The following is a 22,779-nucleotide window of genomic DNA, read 5'->3' on the forward strand; positions in this document are numbered from 1 at the left end:
GATCGGAGCAGGAACCATGTCTTCCCTTCAGTCTCTGAGAGAGTTGATCAGCGAGCGACTAGCTGCTGCTGCTGAAGAAATCTGCAGACTCTGTGAAGGAACCATCGTCCAGTACGAGGAGGAGCTCTGTCGTCAGCGCAGACTGCTGGATGTCATCTGGAAACCACAACTGCAGCTCCACCACATAGGTATGTCACCTTCATCACACAGAGAAGACCTTTGAGCTTCACGCTTTTCTTTACTGCGGTCAAGTGAGCCGACATCCGTGGAAGTGTGGTCTCGCTAGCCGTCACTGACTTTTAGCATGCGCGTTTACATCATAGTTTACGGTACGAACTCAGTGAGCTGGAAAGACGGCATAAAGCGCTAATAATATCATCCATGTCACAGTTACCCATTATCAAATAACATGGACTGTGCTCTGAAATCAAGAGGGTTATTTCAAGCCCTATATTGTTATTTGTTGTACAAATGTTTTCATTTGGATTACATGTCTGTTCATTCCATAATAAACTTCCAAAATAACATGTTTTGTCTGAAATATAATCTATCAGACAGATTCTAAAAGTGAGATTTAACATTGAAAGAGTGTTTTGTTGTTGCGCATGACATGGAATGGAATCAAACAGAAATGAAGAAACTCCACGTAAAATCACATCTGGTCCTGTCAACTCTTTCTAAAGTTGCTTCATTTAAGGTGACGCAAAAACTACACTGGATTATTGTTGGTGATGATGTTCACTAACTTCACAGCAAGTTAAAAGTAAAATGACTGGAGAAAAGTAAAAATATTGACATTACAAACTAATTTAGGCTCCTCATACAAAGAGAATAACATGTGAACCATCCCAAATACCACTTCTTTCAAAGCCCCCCCCCCCCCCCCCCCCAAAAAAAATCCCCTGGCAGCTGCATCAGAAATAAATACAATTACAACGTACTATTCTTTATTAACAAATAACAGTAACAACTGACTACTACCTATCTAACTAATGAACTGTGTTGTAGATTGACTTAGGGCTGGGCGATATGGCCTAAAAATAAAATCTCCAATTTATTTTTTTTTAATTCGATTTCCGATTTCCCCCCAATTTTTTTTTTAACAAACGGCAGACAACTTAAAGGAAATGTTGCTTTTATTTTATCAAACCCAAGACAAATGTAACCCCCATTTCTGGGATGAATAATAAATAAATGAAAACACTCTTGGAATCAAAGTTAAGTATAAGACTTTTCTTCTTACTCCCTTTTTGACTTGTGTTTAAATAATTTTGTCTTCTTTTATATAATTTTTGTCTTGCTATTGTCTTATTTTGTTATTCTACACTTGTTTTCACTTCTCCAAAATAAAAAGGTTACTTCCTTAAAGTTCCAGCTGTGTTTTAAGTCTCACTTTGTAGTCTAGACTAAAATGAGACAAACATTCACCTGAGAGTAGCAGCATTTTCTAAAGGATTAACAATACAGCTCATATCTGAGGTCTAAGGTTTAAAATAAATTAATAAACCCCATGAGTCACGCCCCCCACCCCCGCGACCGCCTCCTCCAAAAACAAAATCCTATGGCAGCCACGTCGCAAATGAATATACAAGTAATAATTACAACGCAGTATTCTTTATTAACAAATAAAAGTAACAACTAACTAACTAACTAACTAATGAACTAACTATACAGGCGTTGTAGAATGAGTATATGTGTGTGTGTGTCAGAGGACTGAGTGCGTGCCACGCGAGCGCGCGTGAGAGCCTTTGACTCCGATGGGCTTTAGGCAGCGTGGGGGGGGTCTCTTCCTCCACGTCTGTGGCAGTAAACCCAAACCAGTTCCATCAACAGATGATTTTATTCCTTTCTTGGGAACAAACTTCTCACTCTCACCGGTAGCCATGCTGTCGCTTGCTGCTTCGTGTGTCGAGTGTCGCGTGCCATACCGCCATGTGAAACTAACGCTACGGAAGCTGTGGGGAGCCAAAAATGCGCCATATAAAAACTCGATGTAGTTATTTTTTTTAATCGCCCTTAACAAAAAATTCGAATTAATTCATTTAATCAACTTAACGCCCAGGCCTAGATTGACTATGACTTTGTGAGCCCGGTGCGTCTTGTGTAGAACTAGGAGGAAGAAGCGCGCACACATGACGTGTGTTGGGGGTGCGTGTTGATTCTTCTGCTCTCTAGCTGCAGGGGAGCCTTCACCTGTGCTCTCTGGTACAGACATCTTCTCAGATTATTATTTATTTCCCAGTAATAAACAGGCTGCAGACACTTTGTCACCTTTCTGGTAGCCATGAGGCCTGACAGCCATGAAGAACGCGGGGCAGGAGGCTCCACCTTTGTTTATACAGACATGTTAACTTTGCGCTGCACAAAATAGTTCCCAAACAAAACATGTAGTGATATTCATGGAAATCTAACAGCGCGTTCATGTTTGGTGTTACAGAGAGAGTGAGAACAGTGATATATATACCCCCCCTCCCAACACAAAATGCTCCCTCGCCGGACAGCTCGGCCACCTCAGGGCTCCAGACTGCGACCAATTGGTTGCATTTTGAGACCAAAATTTGAGAGTGTGCGACTAAATTTTACATCCAGTCGCACATGTGCTACCGGTAAATTTGCCTCCCCCACCCTTCGTATTTTTAATACATTAAACGAGGAAGGGGCACGTCAATGATCAATGAAATAATCAATGAGACGCGAGCGCACACACACACAGGCAGACACACACACTCGCGCACATACTCATAAAACGCGAGCACACATTCTCGTGATGCCTAGGGGGAGGGGCCTAGAGATAATCGAGCGCGCGTAAACATCTGTGGGAAGGAAACGGAGACAAATATCATCACAACCTGATATGTGCGTCTGAGCTATGGGTAAGCAAACTATTGATTCGTTCTTCCGACCTGCGGCTGGTGTACCAGTGCCAGAGTGTACAGCAGGGGTCTCAAACTCGCGGCCCCCGAGATGATATTTTGCGGCCCCCGCCTTAATATGAATGTTCAATTTTAATTCGCCCCGCCAGTTTGTATGAAAGACACATTTTCATTGTCGTGCGCGGAGCGGACCAACCAATCACAGTGGGGTAAATGACTCTTGGGGGCGGGACAATGACAGGGCTTGAAAGCAGGACACCTGACAGCCCCCTCCCTCCCCGGACCACATTAAGGAGTTCCTTACTTTCCTTTAGAACGTATTTTTTCGCTTGTAATTTTCTAAATACATGCAGTCCGTGCTGAACTTTTCTCTAGGTCCACCCTCCTCCCTCCACTCCTGTCTATCTGAAATCAAAAACTGGTTCACCTTAAACCTTCTCAAACTCAATAGCGATAAAACTGAGCTACTTCTAGTAGGTTCCAAATCCACCCTCTCCAAAGCCACAAGTATCACTCTGTCCATTGATTCATCCTCTGTCTCCCCCTCCCCTCAGGTAAAGAGTCTGGGTGTCATCCTAGATAGTTCCTTATCTTTTCAGTCACACATCAATAACATTACTCGGTCAGCCCATTTCCATCTACGTAACATTAATCGTCTACGCCAGGGGTGGCGAACAAGTTTGACACCAAGAGCCGAATTTTTTCATTGTGAGAGTCAAAGAGCCACACCACACCCTGACCTTTTCTCTGCCTTTCTCTGACACACAGGCGGTGAGGTTGATGCTGGAGAGGCACTGACTCCTCTGAAGTCTGATTTACATCAGTATTTAACTGGTAATTCTTTGTAACTCAACATTCCTCTTTTAATGACCCTTACACCAACAAATACACAAACATCTGGCAGAGCATCCTTCTGGTGTCTGAGTCATTCATATTCACAATAAACACAGTAAATACATTACATTTCAGATGTGTGGAGCATAAATTAATTTTAACTTCATTAGAATTTCTTGCCTTTACATGTTTTATATAAAATTGAATCACTGACTTTTTGCATCAAAAGCAAATAATATATTAAATGTTACTACATTGCAACTGTTGAGTTCATACTTTAGACTAGTAATCAGCTGAATTACCATTGACCTGGCTGCGTTATTCCCTCCCCCCCTACACATTAAGAGCCCATTAACTTGAATACACACACATACAGCTAAACAGCCTTCAAGTCACTTCTGCAAACAGGTCCCTGACTTATGGTTTTACAATTGAGATTCCCCCCTTCCCATGAGTCTTAGGGGCTGAAGGCGGGGCTAACTCCCGGTAGCCTCTCTGATCAGTTCCTTTACGTGAGTGTCAGTCAGAACGGACTGATGCCTTGATTTCACGTGTTTCAAGGTAATAAACAGGGACTGGAGGACACGTATTGAGGAGAACGTGGACAGCAGTTGAGAGCAGCTCTTTTACACACGGGGAATTCTCCGTTCTCCAAAACGTAACAGGGCCTTCTTTTATCTTGGTCACGTCAAACCGAAACTTAACTCAGCAAAGACAGGAAAAAAGTGAGATGACACACAACGCATGCAAATTTCTTTTTGGCGATGCCAGTGGCAGTCATATCACGCTAAGTCGCGCTCAAAGTAGTCAGCAAAACCAAAGAGAAGACAAAAGCGAGATTTGACACAACACACGCAAAGAAATGTTTTGCAAACGCAAAAAACGTTTTTGAAAGCAAAAAAAGTTTTTGAAAGCAAAAAAAACAACAATTTTGAGCAAAAAACTTAGAAAGTTTTGTGTTCAACTTAGAAAGTTTTGTGTGCAACGTGGTGGCAGAAATTTCACTCCATATTCTTTCAGAGAGATTTCAGCTCAGTCCGCTCCGGTTCTCTCGCTGCCTCATCAAAGACGAGCGGGGATCTCAGGGAGTCAGTCTCTGCATTAAAGGATCCATGAGAAAAGTGATCTGCGGTCGTTTCTGTCCAGTTGCGCAAGCAGCGTCACGTTCTGCGCTTTATTCATTTGGATTGCAGCTTTCTGCTGAGAGCTCCACAGAGAAGGAAAGTGGGATGATTGCCGTTCTGAATGTGCACTTTGAAAAGCTTCAACTTGTTAATAAAGGAGACAATTTGTGTCAGATGATCAGGAAGAGTTTTTAATATTTTCCGGGATGCGTTTTGTTCTTTTCTGCCATGAACTATTTTACTGCTTCCAGAAGCTCATAATCATAAACATCGTGACTCTCCATTCTGTTCAGTAAAAAAGTAAGAATCTTCCCTTTCACCACTTTGACCATGAGAGTAACGGTCTGCACGCACATCAAATCTGTATCTATGTGTTCCGGCAGTGGGAGTAACCTGCGCAAATGATTGGCGGTCACGTATGTGTCGGGAGCAGCATCAAACACACACACTGCCAAATTACTTTTATTATTAATTATTATTTATTTGTAATACCCTCTGGCGGTTTGAGTGTGGTTTAAGAGGGAAAAAAAATATGAAATGAGGCAAAGTATATAGAAAATATGATGAGACGCAAAGAGCCGCACGCTCATCGGCCAAGAACCGCATGCGGCCCGCGGGCCGCGTGTTCGCCACCCCTGGTCTACGCCCCTCCCTCACTGTCCCCTCTGCTTCTATCCTGGTTCACAGTCTGGTCACTTCCCGTTTAGATTATTGTAATTCTCTCCTCTTTGGTCTCCCACAAAAAACCCTCAATAAGCTTCAACTGGTCCAGAACTCAGCTGCCTGCATCATCTCCAGAACCCCCTCCTTCAGTCACATCACTCCAGTTCTCCACCAGCTGCACTGGCTACCCATAACCTCCAGGATCCAATTCAAACTCCTCCTGTTCACCTTTAAGGCCCTCCATAATCTGGCTCCTCCTTATCTCTCCGACCTCCTTCATATCAAAACCCCCTCTCGTTCTCTTCGGCCCTCCTCCTCTGTTCAGCTCTCTGTCCCTCCCGCCCGACTCGTCACTATGGGAAGCAGAGCCTTCAGCTGCTCTGCTCCCAAACTCTGGAATTCCCTCCGGAATTCCCTCTGGAATTCCCTCCCTCCTGACCTCCTCCTCCCTCCTGACATAGACTCTCCGCCTACTTTCAGATCTAAACTCAAAACCTCATCTGTTCATTTCTGCCTTCCCATCCTGATTCACTTTTAATTTTATTTATTATTTTTATTGTGCTTTTAATGTCTATTTTTAACCTTTGTTTTGTAAAGTGTCCTTGGGTTTTTTGAAAGGCGCTTTAAATAAAATGGATTATTACTATTATTATTAGGTCGCACAGAACCGGAGGAAAGTTTAGGGTTTTGGTTAAGCGCGCAGCGGCGTGTCACCCCCGACCACAAACGGTTTATGCACGGCTGTTAGGGCAGCTCACCGCTCCTGCGGGAGTCGGGTCAGCTGAGGAGAATAAATGTCCCTCACGTACATGTGTGACAGCTAACGGGGCTTGAACTTTAAATATGTGTGAGTGACAAGATTTAGTTTTAGACACACTGAAAACACGTTGGGGAAAATGCAACGATAGACGTGTTTGAGATGAACCGGCACCTCGCCTGGATTGGACTGGGGAGACCAGGCGGGGGTGGGGGGGTGGGGGGGTGAGGTGAAGACGAATGAAGGAGAACAGGAAGTTGGAGTTGTCCTTAACATTCAATTTAGTTTTAATATTCCTCTCCCCCTCAGTATAATTTGTGTTATTATATATTTTATGCTTATTTGAATGTTTTGTAATGTATTTAACCTTTTTTTAATCAATTGGTGTTTTATATTATTTTGATGGATCACTGTACTACAAAAACCACCAGGACACATGTCCCATAATGCATTGTTTTGTAGTCAGTAGGGCAGCTTTCAGTCAGTGCAGTACTAAATTTCCAGAAATATATTTCTCACACCAGGTGATCTGTGCAGCGTTGAGTCCACCTGGGTGATTTCAAACACGCTTATTGTGTCACCAACATACTTTTCCATCCGTTTTCTTTACTTATTTGTACTGTCATGACAGCGATGCTGCTGTCAGTTTACCTTCTTGTTGCATCTTCAAAAGTGCAGAATAAAATGTGACACTGAATTAGAAACAGCACATTGTAATTTCTGCATCTATTATTAAAGTATTTATTTGTAATACAGTGGAAATTAGTAGATTTGGTTAGCATGTTGATTTACGGTATGCGCCCCTAAATTTTCTGGTTGTGCCCCTAAAATTTTCAGTTGGGGGCCACTGTGCTCCTAGTGAAAAAAGTTAGTCTGGAGCCCTGCTCCTGGTCATCCTCCGGACTCATCTTCTCAGCCTCGCTGGTGTGCCAGGCCCGGCCTCATAGGACTCTGCTGTTGCCTGTCACAGTTTGTCCTACGGGCCCCCTCAGGGGTTGACATAGCCCAGAAATTTGCACTGGCCCAAGGGGCCAGTAGTTTTTGAAAGTTACTGGCCCTGCCTGAAAGTTACTGGCCTGACACAGCGTGACCCGCCGCTCTGCAGGTGCTTGTAACTTTAGGGAGGTCCGGGGGCATGCCCCCCCCCCCCGAAAAATTTTAACATGGTGCAATTTGGTGCATTCTGGTGACATCTAGCACTTATTTATACACTTTTTCAATGACTGAAAATAGAGCACATCAAACATAAATCTGCTCTAGTCTGTTTCAGATGTTTTGAAGAGAGCACTGCAGTGTAGTAGGTAACACTAGTTAAGAAGTTTTCATGCTGCGTCTAATCACTGCTATTTCACATTTGTTCCTAATCAATAGTTAAGAAGTTTTATTGACTTTTTTGCTCTGACTGCCTTGAGGTTCTGCTTTTTGTTACTGTTGCAAAGTTACATTTACTTTTTAGTTACTTTAGTTACTTAATTAAATTAAATAATTGAAAAATTAAATAAAATAAAATTACTGAGATCATTCAGCTAACTAGAAATAATTACTGCTTACAGTGTTGTAAAGAAAATCAAAATGAAGTACTTTGACATTATACTGCATTAGAGTCTGAAATTCAGGTATTTGGAGTTGCCTTTGATTCTTTGACATTCATCTTAAAGCTTAGTGCATACAGTTTCATCTTCAATGCATTCATTAAATATCTTGCTGTCCATACTACTAATTCCACCCATTACTCCATCTAATATATTCCTATCTATTCCTGCCATGTCTTCCACATCTCTGACATGCTTCAGTCTAGGCCTGCACAATATACCGCAAATTTATCGTCATCGCAATATCCAGCTCTGCAATATGCATATCGCAAAAGACGGCGAATATCGCAATAAATCGCAAACCCAAAATGTGTTAAAACAATCTTCTAGCAGCTTGAAGCATTTAACGAATCAAATAAATGCCTTTATGCTTTGACCAATCAGATGGACGCCTTCCCATTGTTGACCAATCAGATGGAGGCCTATTATGTTAACCCTGGTCCTGAAGAGCCTCAACCCTGCCTGTTTTCCAGCTCTCCTTAACCAGCTTGCTGTTGATTGGCTGACTCAAGTGATTTCACATCCTGATTGACTGAACACACCTGATTTTGGTTATCATTATCGAGCAGTCTAGGGAGAATTGGAAAACAGACAGGGTTGAGGCTCTTGAGGACCAGGGTTAGCCACCCTGACGTTTGTCCCCCATGTCGATGAGGGTCATTTGGAGTATAATTTTTAAACTGTTGCAATGAAATGGGAATGATGTTTTTGTTTATTTTTCTATTTGTTTATTTACCGCAAATTTATCGTTATCGCAATATTGATCACTAATATCGCATATCGCAAGTTTTCCTCATATCGTGCAGCCCTACTTCAGTCTCTCTTCAGTGACGGTGTCGGATTTTAGATCATCGCGGTGAAAACCCACCAGGGGGCGTGCTGATCTTTGTGTCAGTTTCAATATATCTGCGTAAAATGTAAACCCACTGGCTTGTTCCTTCGTTGTTGCTGTTTAACATTGTTTTGTATTGAATTGTTACATTCAATAAAGTTTGAAGAAAAAAAAGTAGAGTGAGCGCGTGCCGCGTGGTGCTCGGCAGTGAAAGCCGCCCACGCAGGTGGGAGACGAGAAGTGTGATAAAAGGTTTCCCATAGAAACCCTTGAAGTCTGAACACAGGACTAGCAGAGAAAGTAAATTATGAAGACGAGGTAAATCTACACGTTTTCGCAAAATATACTTTATTGAAAAAGGTGAAAAATATATTAACCGTTAGATATTTTAGTGGCCCGAGCGGACAAGTGAAAAATAAAGTCTTGTGGTCCGTACTGCTCGAAAAACAGGACCGGGCCAGCGGACAAATGGCTATGTCGAGCCCTGCCCCTCCTCTTTGGTTGACTTTTGGAACCTCAGTGCGGTTCCTTGAGGGGGGGGGGGGGGGGGGGTACTATCATGGTTTGGGTTTCTTTTGTATTGGTTTTTCCTTTGTATCTTGTTCTGTCATGTTTGAGTTCTGTTTCCTGTTTTACTTTGAAAGGTTTCCTGTTTTGTCATGTTTTTGAGTTTTACTTCATTTGTCCCAATCTGTCCTAAACATGTTCACCTGTGTCTTGTCTGCCCTGTCTGTATATAAGTCTTGTCCCTGCTGTCCATGTCTGTCTCCTGCCACGTCTTCAAGTTTTGCCCACAGTGAGTCTTGTTTTGTTTTACCCTGCTCTGCAGAGCCTTATGTTAATTAAACCCCTTGCCCTGGAACTGTTTGTCTCCCGCTAGGGTTGTGCCGATGGACGATACCATCGTCCATCGTGATGGAGAGACACCATCATGATGCCACGCCCCCGTCACGCTGCGAGTCAACCCCATAAGCCGCGGTTACATGTGCAAAATATCTTGATGGGATCAATGGTCGGATTAGAATCCAACCGTGTAGATGAGCCCAGAAAAACTTTTTCAGATTTTAAAAACATTCACATGGGTCACAGTTTCGGTCGGAATAAATCATTCGCTAATGCGCTGTAGTGTTTTTAAAAACCGGAAGTGAAACTTAGTTCCGCCGAGCGGCTACATACATAGATACGTCAGCTCGGTAATATACGAGATGATCTCCTAAACATGCTTTTATTAATGTTACGGTTATTATGAAGCGCCTGTTCGCGCATCATTTTAATTTTAATCCGTGTGATCAGAGCTTTGTCTGTTGAAAAACGGAGCTGGAAGCCAGGATTAGTAGTATGCTAACACGGGCTAACAACATTAGCATGAACATAAAATCCATGCGTGAAACCCTGCAATCTGCATCTTGGCTGTACGTAAATATGTGGGAATAACATCAGCCTTTATTTTGTCGGGACACGACTGGAAACACGAATGTTTGAACGGTTTCTAAGGACTGAGCGGCCTTTCTGCTTCGAAGCTTACACACTGCGTTAGCTAAACTAGCGCTCCGAGCTCTGCCCCGACACACTTTTACCGGGAGACCTGCTTCTCCTAAATTCCGGTTGCTCGTTCACATAGAGCTGCGGGACGGATCATAGTCCTAAGTCTCCCACACGTTACAAAGCATCCTTACTTCCCCTAAAACACAAAACTCTAAGTCCGTCTGCTCTGCTAGAGACACGGTCGCTCACTCCACCGGTCTAATCAAATGCAGGACCGGATCACATCTTTTTCTATTTTTTTTATTTTATTTTTTTTAAGTCACTTCCCTCAGTTTAGACTGGATCATCGCAGATGTGTCATTATTTGGGAAATAAAATAAAGTAATAAAGTAAAATGACGAATAGCAATTATATAAGAACGAAAAATTAAAAATACCCCCCCGACGATATCATCGTCCATCCCGATGGTTGACTGCAAACATCATCAACTGCCAATTTAAGGGACATCGCCCAACCCTACCTCCTGCCTCTGCATTCTGGGTCCTTCCTGCTCACCAGCCTTCCCCACCTGACAACTTCCCCGCAAGACAGAAACTTCTTTTGTAGAAGGATGTGTGTGTGGCTCTTAACAGCGCAAGTGTGCGTGTTTAAGTAGAGTGCCCACATGCTTCTCTAAGAGACAGCGACAGCAGCGCGCGGGCGGGTGCGACGAGGAGAGAAGAAGAGTGATAAAAGGTTTCCTATAGAAACCCTTGAAGTCTGAACACTGGACTAGCAGAGAAAGGAAATTATCAGCAAAGATGAATGTGTTTAATGTGTTTATTATAGCTCCAATCATGCAGCATATGCAAAACTCTAAAAAAAAAAAAAACTTTAAAAAAAAGTGCGGTGGTCACAGCCCTACCAGAGAGCACAGGTGAAGTGCAGCTAGAGAGCGGTCCACTGCCGAAGAATTCACACGCACCCCCAACACACTTGTGTGCGCTCCTTCCTCGAGCCGCTGACACACACACATACTCATTCTACAACACCTATATCAGGGGTGTCAAACTCATTTTAACCGAGGGCCACATCAGCATAGGAGCTGTCCTCAAAGGGCCAGATATAACATATATATGTTACTAAATGTAATGAAAAATAAATGTAACTACTCCGCAGTGTTAAATAACTCATTTATTTATTTATCATAACTTTTTGAAGTGACACTTACAGTTGCATAGAAACATGTTTGCTTGTTATTCTAGCATAAATCCTTTGACATTTGATTCTGTCAGGTTAGGTTATATGGACAGTGTTTAAGTCCTAATATTTAGTTGCTCAATCCGATATTTCAAGTCCAATTCTCCCTAGATATGAATAAATACACACCTATTTTTATTTTTTTATTTTAAGAAATTAAAATCTTTTATGCTCTCTCTCTCGGGTAGAGCCGTGACGGTGTCGGATTTTTGATCACCGCGGTGATGAACCACCAGGGGGAGCGGTGTCGCGGTTAAGCGCAGCCCCCCCCAAAAAAAACCCCACACAAAATCCTCTGGCTGGCAGCCGTGTAGCGCACTTAAGACGGCGCGCTGCTTGTAAAGAAAATGAATACAATGGAAATAAATAATTAGAACGCAGTAAATTTGTTGTATTTCCTCGTGAGACGGGAACTTCTGTTGTAGAATGAGTTTGTGTGCTTCTGATAGCGCTCCTGTGTGTGCAAGGGAGCCACGTGCCACGTGCAGCGCAGGGGGCAGACAGTGAGAGGGCGTGCGACTAGAGAGAGAGACAGGTGTGGTGGGAGAAAAGGATAGAACAGTCTGAAAGAAAGAAGGAAAGTCTGAACACTGGACTAGCAGAAAAAGTAAATTATCAGCAAAGATGAATGTGTTTAATGTGTTTATTATAATTCCAATCACGGACCATATGCTGAACTAAAAAAAGAAAAAAAAGTGCGGTGATGCGGTGATGAGGTCATCGTCACAGCCCTACTAGCGGGCCACATAAAATGACATGGCAGGCCACATTTCGCCCGCGGGCCTTGAGTTTGACACATGTGACCTATATAGTTAGTTAATTAGTTAGGTACATAGCAGTTACTGTTATTTGTTAATAAAGAATACTGCGTTGTAATTGTATTCATTTGGGACCAGGGGATATTGTGTTTTTTTTATGGGGGGGAGGGGGCTGCGGTTAACCGCAACACTGCTGGTCTATCACCGCGTGACAGCTCTATCCAAAAGTCCTGGAAACGTATAAAAGGCTCCTTGTTGTGTTTGTGTCCCTGCAGGCCTCCCTCAGCATTGGATGACTGAAGAGGAAGATCAATGCAACCAGCAGAAGAACTTCAGAGTGGAACAGGAGGAACCAGAACATCCACAGATTCAAGAGGAACCAGAACCTCCACAGAGTAAAGAGGAACCAGAACCTCTACAGATTCAAGAGGAACCAGAACCTCCACAGATTAAAGAGGAACAGGAGGAACCAGAACCTCCACAGATTAAAGAGGAACAGGAGGAACCAGAACCTCCACAGATTGAAGAGGAACCAGAGGAACTCTGCATCAGTCAGGTTGAAGATCAGCTTGATCTAAAGCTGGAGACTGATACCTTGATGGAGATTCCTACCTATGAGGAAGATGAGAACAGTGAAGCAGATCTAAACAATCAGCAGAGCTTTAATGTAACTGATAGTCAGGATGAAGAAGGAAACCAACATGAAGAATCAACATCAACTACAGATGAAGAGACAGAATCAACATCAACTACAGATGAAGAGACAGAATCAACATCAACTACAGATGAAGAGACAGACCCACAGAACAGAGATCAGAGGAAGAGAAGAGACAGAAGTCATGTCCAAAGTGTGGACAGCTCTCACATGTCAGCAGGTCAGTGTGACTCTGATGTTAGAAAAAATCCCAAGAAGACAAATCTTGGTAAGAAATACAAACAATCTCAAAAAGAAGAGAGACTTTCCTCTATCAGGTCTGGTAAAAACTCAAGAATAATTACTAACCTGTCTGACTACATGGAAACTGGGTCTGATGAAAGATGTTATATCTGTAAAGAATGTGGTAAAAGCTTTTGTAACATTTCTCTGTTCAGAATTCATGCAAGAATCCATGCAGAAGATAAGAGATTTTCTTGTAAAGAATGTGATAAAAGTTTTAGTCGCAGATCTAGTCTCAAAACACACATGAGAATTCACACAGGAGAAAAGCCTTTTTCTTGTAAAGAATGTAATAAAAGTTTTAGTCATGTATGTAATCTCAAAAGACACATGAGAACTCATACAGGAGAAAAGCCTTTTTCTTGTAAAGAATGTAAAAAAAGTTTTATTCAAATATATCATCTCAAAGCACACATGAGAACTCACACAGGAGAAAAGCCTTTTTCATGTAAAGAATGTAAAAAAAGTTTTATTCAAATATATCATCTCAAAGCACACATGAGAACTCACACAGGAGAAAAGCCTTTTTCTTGTAAAGAATGTAATAAAAGTTTTAATCAAATATCTTCTCTCAAATCACACATGAGAACTCACACAGGAGAAAAGTTTTTTTCTTGTAAAGAATGTAAAAAAAGTTTTAGTCATGTATGTAATCTCAAAAGACACATGAGAACTCATACAGGAGAAAAGCCTTTTTCTTGTAAAGAATGTAAAAAAAGTTTTAGTCTAGTATCTAATCTCAAAAGACACAACTTGTAGGACTTTTTCTTGATAATGTAGAAACTTAGTGTATACTCTAAATTCGAAACTTTTCTTATAAGAGGTCGACCTCTCAACCTCTGTACCACAGCAGAAGGCTTTATTTTATAGGGGGAAAGGTTCTGTATCTCAGAAAAATTAAATATTAAAAAAAAAAGCTTTTAATGCTTAAAACTGCTGGGGGAAAACCCCAATATTCCAATAAACTCCATAGCAACCTGAGTTGTCATTTCATGTACGTAGAGCCACAGGCTTATGGCCTCCACACCATATTGATGAAATAACTTCATCAGAGGGAGGCACAAGTGAGTATTAAATGCTTAGAAATGAATTTTTCTAAAATATAAAATAAAAAAACTTTAGTTGTTTTGATATATGATTTGCTACAGGAGGTCCTTTGTCCCAACAGCAGTTAGACTATAGAATGAGACAGTTCAGAACTGTTGAAACTGCTGCTGGATTTACTATTGAGTTATGACGTGTACTTTTATTTCCACTTTTATTACCATTTTAATTTTTACTGACTCTTTGTTTTTCAAACTGCTATATTTCTTGTTTGACTGCTGTAACAACTGAATTTCCCTCCGGGTATCAATAAAGTCTTGTCTCGTCTTATCCTGATTTTCTTGGACAGCTTTTTTTAGGTTTTCATCTTCTCTAAGCCACAATTATCAAAATCAAAAAAGAAAAGGATCAATACATTTCAATCTATGTTGTAAAACATTTCACAAAATGAATTATTTTAGGGGACTTCCGGTGTTGACGAATGGAGTAGACGCGTGTGTCCGAGCTCCCCGCTTTTATTAACTTCTACTAAGCCACCTAATTAACTAGATCAAAATTTGCCCTACAAGGACTAATTCAACGGCTTACCTAAGCAACCATGTCCAAAAAAAGCAGAAAAGACGAGCAGGAGAGGGAAGAAGCGGCTGGTGTTAGCGCATTCACTGCTGTGTTGATTGCTAAGCTAGCGGAAACAAAGTCCGAGCTGACACCTACGCAAGGTACGAGGCCAGACTGAGCACTGTTCAAGCCACAGTTGATGACCATACAGAGCGCATTACCCACTTGGAACAGTATGCCGACTCTACCAGCGTCGAGGTGACGGAAATGAAGACCGCGCTCTCAGCCATTGCGGCAGACAACGCTAAGCTAAAGGCTAAGCTAATTGATCTCGAAGGCCGGAGCCACTGCAACAACATCCGAATCTTTGGACTTCCCGAAAATATTGAAGGGTCTACACCAACAGCTTTTTTTTCACAGCTGCTTTTTGAAGTGCTTGGCGCTGACATTCTAGCATCTCCTCCGGAATTAGACCGTGCACACAGCTCACTAGCTGCTAAGCCAGGGCCCGCCGGTAAGCCACGGCACGTCGTGATATGCTTCCACCGATTTCAGACTCGTGAGCTGGTGGTGCGGACGGCTCGCAGACTTCGGGGCAATCTCTCCTACAAGGGCTCTCCTATCCATATCGTGGAGGATTACTGTCCGGAGGTTTTGGAGCAGCGCACCCAGTATCGAGATGTCATGAGGAATCTTTACCAGCTGGGCCACAAGCCTGCTCTGAGGTACCCAGCTAAGCTGTTTGTCGTGATGGAGGTCGGCTCCAGGAAACATCTTCCCACGGTGAAAGATGCTGCCGATTTTGCCTCTCGTCGCTGCCGAGATGATGCCGATCAGTCCCTTCCTAAATCTAACTAGTAACAATATGTGACCTGGTACTAGTTCCTTTTTGCCATGTACACACCTTTTTAACGGCTTATTTGCACTTTTAAAGAAAATGGTTTGTGCAATATTTCTGCCGAGAAAACTTGATCCTATATATTTTTTTTTTTTTTACCTTCTCAACCAAGTGGTGGTATAACCAAAGGTTGCTATTACTATTCACACTGCGATATTTTCCTAAGCTAGGTTTTTATTTTATTTTTTTATTATACATTTTTTTTTCATTTTAACTGTTTATTTATTCTTCTCTTAAGTTGCTACAATTAGTCTAGTTACACTTTTCTAAGGGTAATTTTGACTTCCGTTATTGGGACAATTATAATGTGCCTTTAAACTCGGGGATTTGGGGATTTTGGACTAAAGGGGGAAGTCCCGTTGTTAGGTGTTGACACCTTTGTGCAATGGACACTTGTTTCTTGTTTTTATGTATGTATGGGGGTGTTCAGGCCAAGATTATTATGTTATTTTATTATTATTGGGTTATTTTTTCTTTTTTTTTCTCTCCTCTCTCTCTCGTTTTACTCAGATTTCCTTACAGAGACCAGCCTTGCCCTTCCGACCTAACATGTCTGCGCCCATCACTTTAATTACAGATCATGTTTGAGGTATGTCTTCTGTAAACATAAATAACAGATTCAGACTTATTTCTTGGAATGTGAAGGGGCTGGGGAATGCCACAAAACTGGGGCGCGTAATGACCCATTTAAATCGTCTCAAGGGAGATATTTATTTTCTCCAGGAAACTCACATGCTTAATAAGGAAGTTGTGCGACTTAAAAAGCATTGGGTGGGGGAAGTCTTTTACTCCACATTTAATTGCAGGGCCCGTGGTGCAGCTATGATTTTTCGTAAGGATCTTCCTTTTATCGCAGAAAAGTGGGACGACAGTGCTTTTATCACAAAGCTTTTTTCATCCTTTCCAGATCTCCAAAATCACTATATAATCATGGGTGGTGACTTTAATTTTGTGCAGGATCCGCAGCTTGATCGATCTTCTAACACTTCTGCCCCCCCACTAGAGCAGCCAAAATGCTATCGACTCTCTCTCAACAGTTCGGTATTACTGACCCATGGAGGCATAAATTCCCAGGGGGAAAATCTTTTTCATTCTTCTCTCATGTTCATCGTACCTTTTCTCGAATTGACTTTTTTCTTTTAGACGTACGACTTTTGTCTAATCTGGTTTCTGTCGACTATCACGGTATAGCTATATCAGACCATTCTCCGGTTTCTCTTGATCTGGCCATACTCTCCCAACCTCGCCCGTTGAACCAGTGGAGGTTCAATGCTGTCCTCCTAGCTGAGGAAGCCTATAAAGAGTTTATACAAGCACAACTAACTCTATTTTTTGAACTAAATGACCTGCCAGAAACAAATAGAAGTAGTCTCTGGGAGGCCTCTAAAGCACACATTAGATGTCAACTAATTTCTTTTATTTCTAATAAGAGGAAAATGGAGTCTGCTCGTATAAATCTACTTTTGAACGACATCAAGAACACAGACCACTTATTAGCTGCTAGTTTTGATCCAGACCTGTATAAGAAACGACTCGCACTACAGACAGAGCTTGATCTTATCTCGACCACGGAGGTCAGAACGCTGCTACTCAAATCCAGACAACGTTTCTATGAATCAGGTGACAAGCCTCAGCCCTTGCCTGGTATGAAAGAAGGGGAAGCTTTCACCAGGCAAGGGCTGAGGCATCTTCTAGGCTTATTCCAGCAATATTATCTCCAATGGGTGCGATAATCACAGACCCAGTTAGTGTAAACGAGGCATTTGCGAAGTTCTACTCGACTATTTTACAAGCCCCGAAGGATGAGGGAGGGCTTGCCCTGCCAGTCTTCAGATTTTACTATTGGGCAGCAAATATCCAGAAACTTCTTTTCTGGATGAATGACAACAATGATACCACTTCAAGCTGGATTCAGCTGGAAGGGAAATCTTCCGAATTTTGTCTACGCTCAATACTGTGTTCGCAGCTTCCCCTTCCCAGTGTCCATATCTGCCCAGTGGTGTCCACTTCTTTGAAAATCTGGAGTCAATTCAGGAAACAGTTCGGCCTTATAAATCCTTCAGTCCTCACATCAGTCTACAAAAACTGTAGATTCGAACCGTCCAAAACCGATCTGTCATTCAAACTATGGCACAGGAATGGGATTAAGTCAATTTCTGACTTGTACGCAAACAATGTTTTCTCCTCATTTGAACAATTGTCAAAGAAATATGACCTCCCAAAACAGCATCTCTTCCGTTTCTTCCAGATCAGGGACTATGTTAAAAGACTGTTTCCTCATTTTCCAAATCGCCCCCCAGAAACTCTACTAGATGTTCTTCTTTCCAAAGACCCTTTTGTTAATGGCTGCATTTCAAGTCTTTACAAGTCAATTTGGACAGCCTCTTTAAAGCCATCCAATACTGTCAAAGCTGCATGGGAAGAAAGTCTTAACCTTAACATGACAGAACAACAATGGAGGTCAGCATTGTCTCTTGTCCATTTGTCCTCTATTTGCGCTCACCATAGATTGATTCAGTGCAAGATTGTTTACAGGGTCCATTATACCAACGCCAGACTGGCCAAAATGCATCCTTCTATTAGTGATTGTTACGACCCTTGTCGTATTTGTGTATGTTTTTTATTTGTATTTAATGCTTTGTATATGGAGAGTTTGTGTAGGGGGGTGAAAGTACTTTTGTATGTGTGTAGGTTCTGTTCTTTTTTTTCAGGTGACCTGGATGGCTGCACTAAGGCCTTGTGGCTGCCCATGATTGGAGGACAAGTGACTGGTGCTGCTGCTCAGGATTGGAGGGAGGATGATTGATGGCGGCACATGATTGGAGGATGAGACTTTATAACCCTGGCATCTCCACTCCACTGCCCCAATGGGGGGGGGGGGGGGGGGGGGAGAAAGAAAGAAATATTTAGCTGGAGGTTTTGTCTGTCTGTACTCCCCCCCCCCCATTGACAAATCTGTGTGAGGCCCTTTGGCTGTGTAGACTCTTTTGGTGGAGCTTAGCTTATTGGTAATTTGTATCAGGATTTTCTTTTGTTGTTATTTGTAGAGCAGTAGGGGTGAACTGCCATTTTGTTTGACTGTTTTTCTCCTGTTTTGGTTGAGGTTCAGGGAGACAGGTCAGACTCTGTCATTTATTTTTACTTTGGTTTCTGGAAGGTCAGATAGAGCATTTGACATTTGAGTTAGTTCTGTTTTGTTTATTATTTTGGCCTGTGTTCACCCTGAAGTTTGATGCTCCTTTTTCTTTCCTTTTGTCACCTTTACATGTAGGACAATAAACCCTTATTTGTACAGAAATTGGTTTTGGCAGCTTTATTAAATTAGGTGGGTTTTGTTTAGGGCTTACCTTTTGCATTTTTGGGTCATTTTTCTTATTTGATTCATCTTTATGTTATGCCCCCACACCCCTAGACCTAGGGTGCATAACAGTGATGCCTGCAGCAGATGCCATCTCTCTCCTGCCAATCATGCCCATGTGTTTTGGTCATGCCCAGTGCTCGCGGCACTTTGGACAGATGTATTTGATACATTGTCGAGAGCCTACAGACATACCGTCACCCCAAATCCCATGTCGGCAATATTTGGTCTTCCCCCAACTTCAGACACGCCGAGTGCGCTGAAGCGGGCCATTGCATTTACTACCTTATTAGCACGCAGGCTGATCCTGCTGAACTGGAAGCTCCCCTGTCCCCCTTCGCATGTTGGGGGACGGGGGAGCTTCCCGTCTGCTTTCCGTCCAGGGAATCAGTGCAGCTGACGTGTGAAAACTTAGATAATTTAGTCAAAAGCCTTGCAGCAGCGTTCTGGAAAACCTGGAACCGTTCTCAAGATTTATTGCTCAAACATGTGAAGATGGAGTTGCAGTAATCAAGACGAGATGAAATAAAAGAGTGGATGAGCATTTTCATCTCAGAACGCAACACAATTGGACTCATTTTTTCAATGTTTTTAAGATGATAAAGACTAGAACGTACAAGTGACCCGACATGGGATTCAAGGTATAAAAGCGGGTCTGGGATTACCCTGAGGTTCCTAACAGACGGTTTGATAGAGGAAGCAAGTGGACCGAACCACTGGACTATCTGGGGGGAACTGTCAGGAGCACAGACTAGGACCTCAGTTTTGGGCTTCATTGAGTTGAAGAAAAGTATTATTCATTTAACTCTTGACTGAATCCAGACACCAGCGTAAAATCTGTATTTTAAAAACATCCCGCGGTTTAAAAGTCTGTCCAGGAGGACATAACGGTCAACAGTGTCAAAGGCTGTGTTCAAGCCCAGTAGCAGTAGCACAGAGCATTTTCCTGCATCAGGATGTCATTAGTGACTCTGAGAAGGGCTGTTTCAGTGGAGTGAGCTCTGAAAACCTGTCTGAAACTGCTCAAAAGTGCCATGACTAGGGCTGTGACGATAACCGCATCACCGCTGTGATGAGGTCATCACCGCATCACTGCACTTTTTTTTTTTTTTAGTTCAGCATATGGTGCGTGATTGGAACTATAATAAACACATTAAACGCATTCATCTTTGCTGATAATTTCCTTTTTCTGCTAGTCCTGTGTTCAGACTTAACTTCTTTCTATCAGAATATTCTCTCCCACCGTGCCTGTCATTGTCTCTCATAGGCGCCGCGCGCTCTCACTGTCTGCCTCTGCGCTGCACGTGGCTCCTTTACACACAGGCGGCACTTTCAGAAGCACATCCTCATTCTACAACAGAGGTTTCCGTCTCGTGAGGAAATACGACAAATTAACTGCATTCTAATTATTATTTTTCATTGCATTCATTTCCATTACAAGCTGCGTGCGTTCTTAAATCCGCCCGCCGGAGGATTTTGTGTTGGGGGGGGCGGGGGGGTATTACTGTTCTCAGTCACTCTGTAACACCAAACATGAACGCGCGCTGTTAAAGTGCGATGAAAATCACTACATGTTGCCTCGCATGCAGCTAGACAGCTGTCCGCTGCAGAAAGATCAACAGGCATCCCCAACACACGTGTGTGCATTCCTCCTAGTTCTACACACGACGCAGCACGCTCACACAATCTACAACACCTATATAGTTAGTTCATTAGTTAGATAGGTAGCAGTTACTTGCTACTGTTATTTGTTAATATAGAATAGTACGTTGTAATTGTATTTATTTCTGTTGATGGGCTGGATGTGGGTCCTGGTGGTGCTGAAGAATGAAAGATCCTTCTAGCTGCAGTCATTCCTGAAGGAAGCTGATTGCAGCTGTTCTCTCCTGACAGATGGAATGATGGGAAATGAAGTTCATGTTGAAGTGTGCTCCAGAAGAACAGAAAGGTCTCAGGGAGCGTGCACGTGCTGCTGCATGTGCTTCTGTCATGGCGTTCTGGATGAGCTGCTGAGGTCTGTTTGCATCCAGACTCTCAGCTGCTTTAGTCAAACTGCTGAGCCATGGAACAATGGAGCCGTTTCTGAAGGAAGAGGATCAAACATGATGCTCTGCAGGAAGTGGAGGTTTTTTAGAGTCTCCAGACTGTTTCTGAACGGCCAAAGAAAAGCAGCTGATGTGCTTCTGTCTCCTACCAGCAGGGAGCGCTCTCAGCCGGACAGAACAGATCCTCAATGCTGCTCTGAGAAGGACTCTTCTGTTCCAGAAGCAGAGACTGTTCACATCCAGGAGAATCTGGACTCCAAGGAATCCCAGAGAATCTCCTCTCTGCTGTTTGGACACTTTGACCAGCAGAGGGCAGCAGAACTTTCAGCAACTCTGGATCTGATCCCACAAAAACAATCCATGGATGATCAGATTTCAGAAGATTTGAAGGATCAAAGACAAAGATGTTGTGAAGAAAGTCCAGAATGAATCCACTCTGACTTCTCCTCATGTCTCTGAAGCTTGTGTCTTCATGTCTTCACCTCAGAGTTTCTTCTGGATTCCATGGGGATCAATAATATTGATCATGTTCTGTTGTCATCAGAACTTCAGGCTTTTCTCTGCTGATGATCTCTGAGCTGAACTTCTTGGAGGAATTCCTGAATCTGGGATTTGGAGCAAACAGTCAGAACAAAGGAGGTTTCCATTTCTTCTAAGCTCTGCCAGAAGAAAAGAGCTGAAGCTTGAAGCTGAAGCAGCATTTGCTCCCAGAATCTGTCCTCCAGACCAACAAGTCCCACCACAGCCTTGAAGACGTTTCCAGAAGCAGCAGCAGACTGTGTTCCCATGACGACGCTGAAGTCAGCTGCTGCTCTGCAGGAGAAAGTCTGCAGCTCCTCAGTCAGGAAGCTCTTTCAAGCTCGTGCACATCTGTCAGTGCAGCAGCAGAAAGCCTGTTTCCCTGCAGGAAGTCTGAGACTTTTCAAAGTAAGAGCCTCATGTTGGCAGAGATGGGTTGGATTCTTTGATGCTCCAGTGTCTTTTGGATTCAGGATGAGTTCATGCAGATCTAGAAATCCCACCATGATGATCATCCTTGAGGAATTTCAAAATAAAAGACTTACAATCACTGCTGGATGAGAAATACATTTACTCTTTATTTTCTGTCAATAAATCATATTTATCAATAAATCCTTGATTGTAAATGATGGATCTAAAGTTGAAAAGAAGTCAAAGTGCTGACTCAGCACAGATCAAAGGAGACACAGATGATTTCCTGGAATGAAGAAAACATCAAACATCATGATGTGATCTGGAACTGAGCTGTTCTTCAGAAGATCCTCCCAAACATGGAAACTGTTGCTGCAACACGTGAAGCTTTGCTTCTGTTGCTAGGTAGATCTGATGGATCAGAAGCAGACTTCTGTCAGCTGGAACTGGGGCTTCTTCCAGACCATGACATGTTGTTCAATAAAGTTCATTCCAAAGCGTGACTGATTCATGAAGTGGTTCCTTGAGCCGTGAGTTTTGCCAGCAGCAGGAATCCCTGAGAGTTAGGAGACAGTTTGTGGAGAGAGTTTGGAGATTTAGGAGAAACCAACGTTTGAAATGAAACCAAAGTGTCCTAAAGCAAAAAAGACCAATGACAAATGAAACTCCAATAAAGTTGCTTTATAATGAGGAAATGAAATGTTATTTTTATTGAATTATCAAATGGAGACTCAGCTTCAGGTGATAGAAAAGGTTGGTGCTATTTCCAGTTTTAGAAAGAACATGCGTTCTGCACAGTTTGCAGTGAACGTTACTCATTTATGTCAGTTTATAATGAACTGAAATACCTCC

At 42.6% G+C, this 22,779-nt stretch overlaps 1 protein-coding gene across 2 annotated transcripts in view; it reads left to right on the top strand.

The window, feature by feature from the left end:
- LOC144989338 (uncharacterized) overlaps positions 1 to 18,477 on the top strand; it is a 118,594-nt gene extending 100,117 nt beyond the window's left edge. The window contains exons 3-5 of one of the 2 annotated variants that reach the window (XM_078941589.1): positions 12,433 to 13,032; positions 16,105 to 16,183; positions 18,306 to 18,477. In XM_078941589.1, the coding sequence (XP_078797715.1) occupies positions 12,433 to 13,032; positions 16,105 to 16,142 (638 nt within the window). In that variant the 3' untranslated portion in view covers positions 16,143 to 16,183; positions 18,306 to 18,477. Of the gene's footprint in view, positions 1 to 12,432; positions 13,033 to 16,104 lie in introns of both variants that reach the window. The other variant, XM_078941585.1, reaches the window with a different exon arrangement.
- The last annotated feature ends 4,302 nt before the right edge of the window (positions 18,478 to 22,779 follow it).

The sequence above is a fragment of the Oryzias latipes genome, chromosome 2 (assembly GCF_053564925.1).
Source record: "Oryzias latipes strain Hd-rR chromosome 2, Olatipes_Hd-rR_3.1".
NCBI classification, from domain to species: Eukaryota; Metazoa; Chordata; class Actinopteri; order Beloniformes; family Adrianichthyidae; genus Oryzias; species Oryzias latipes.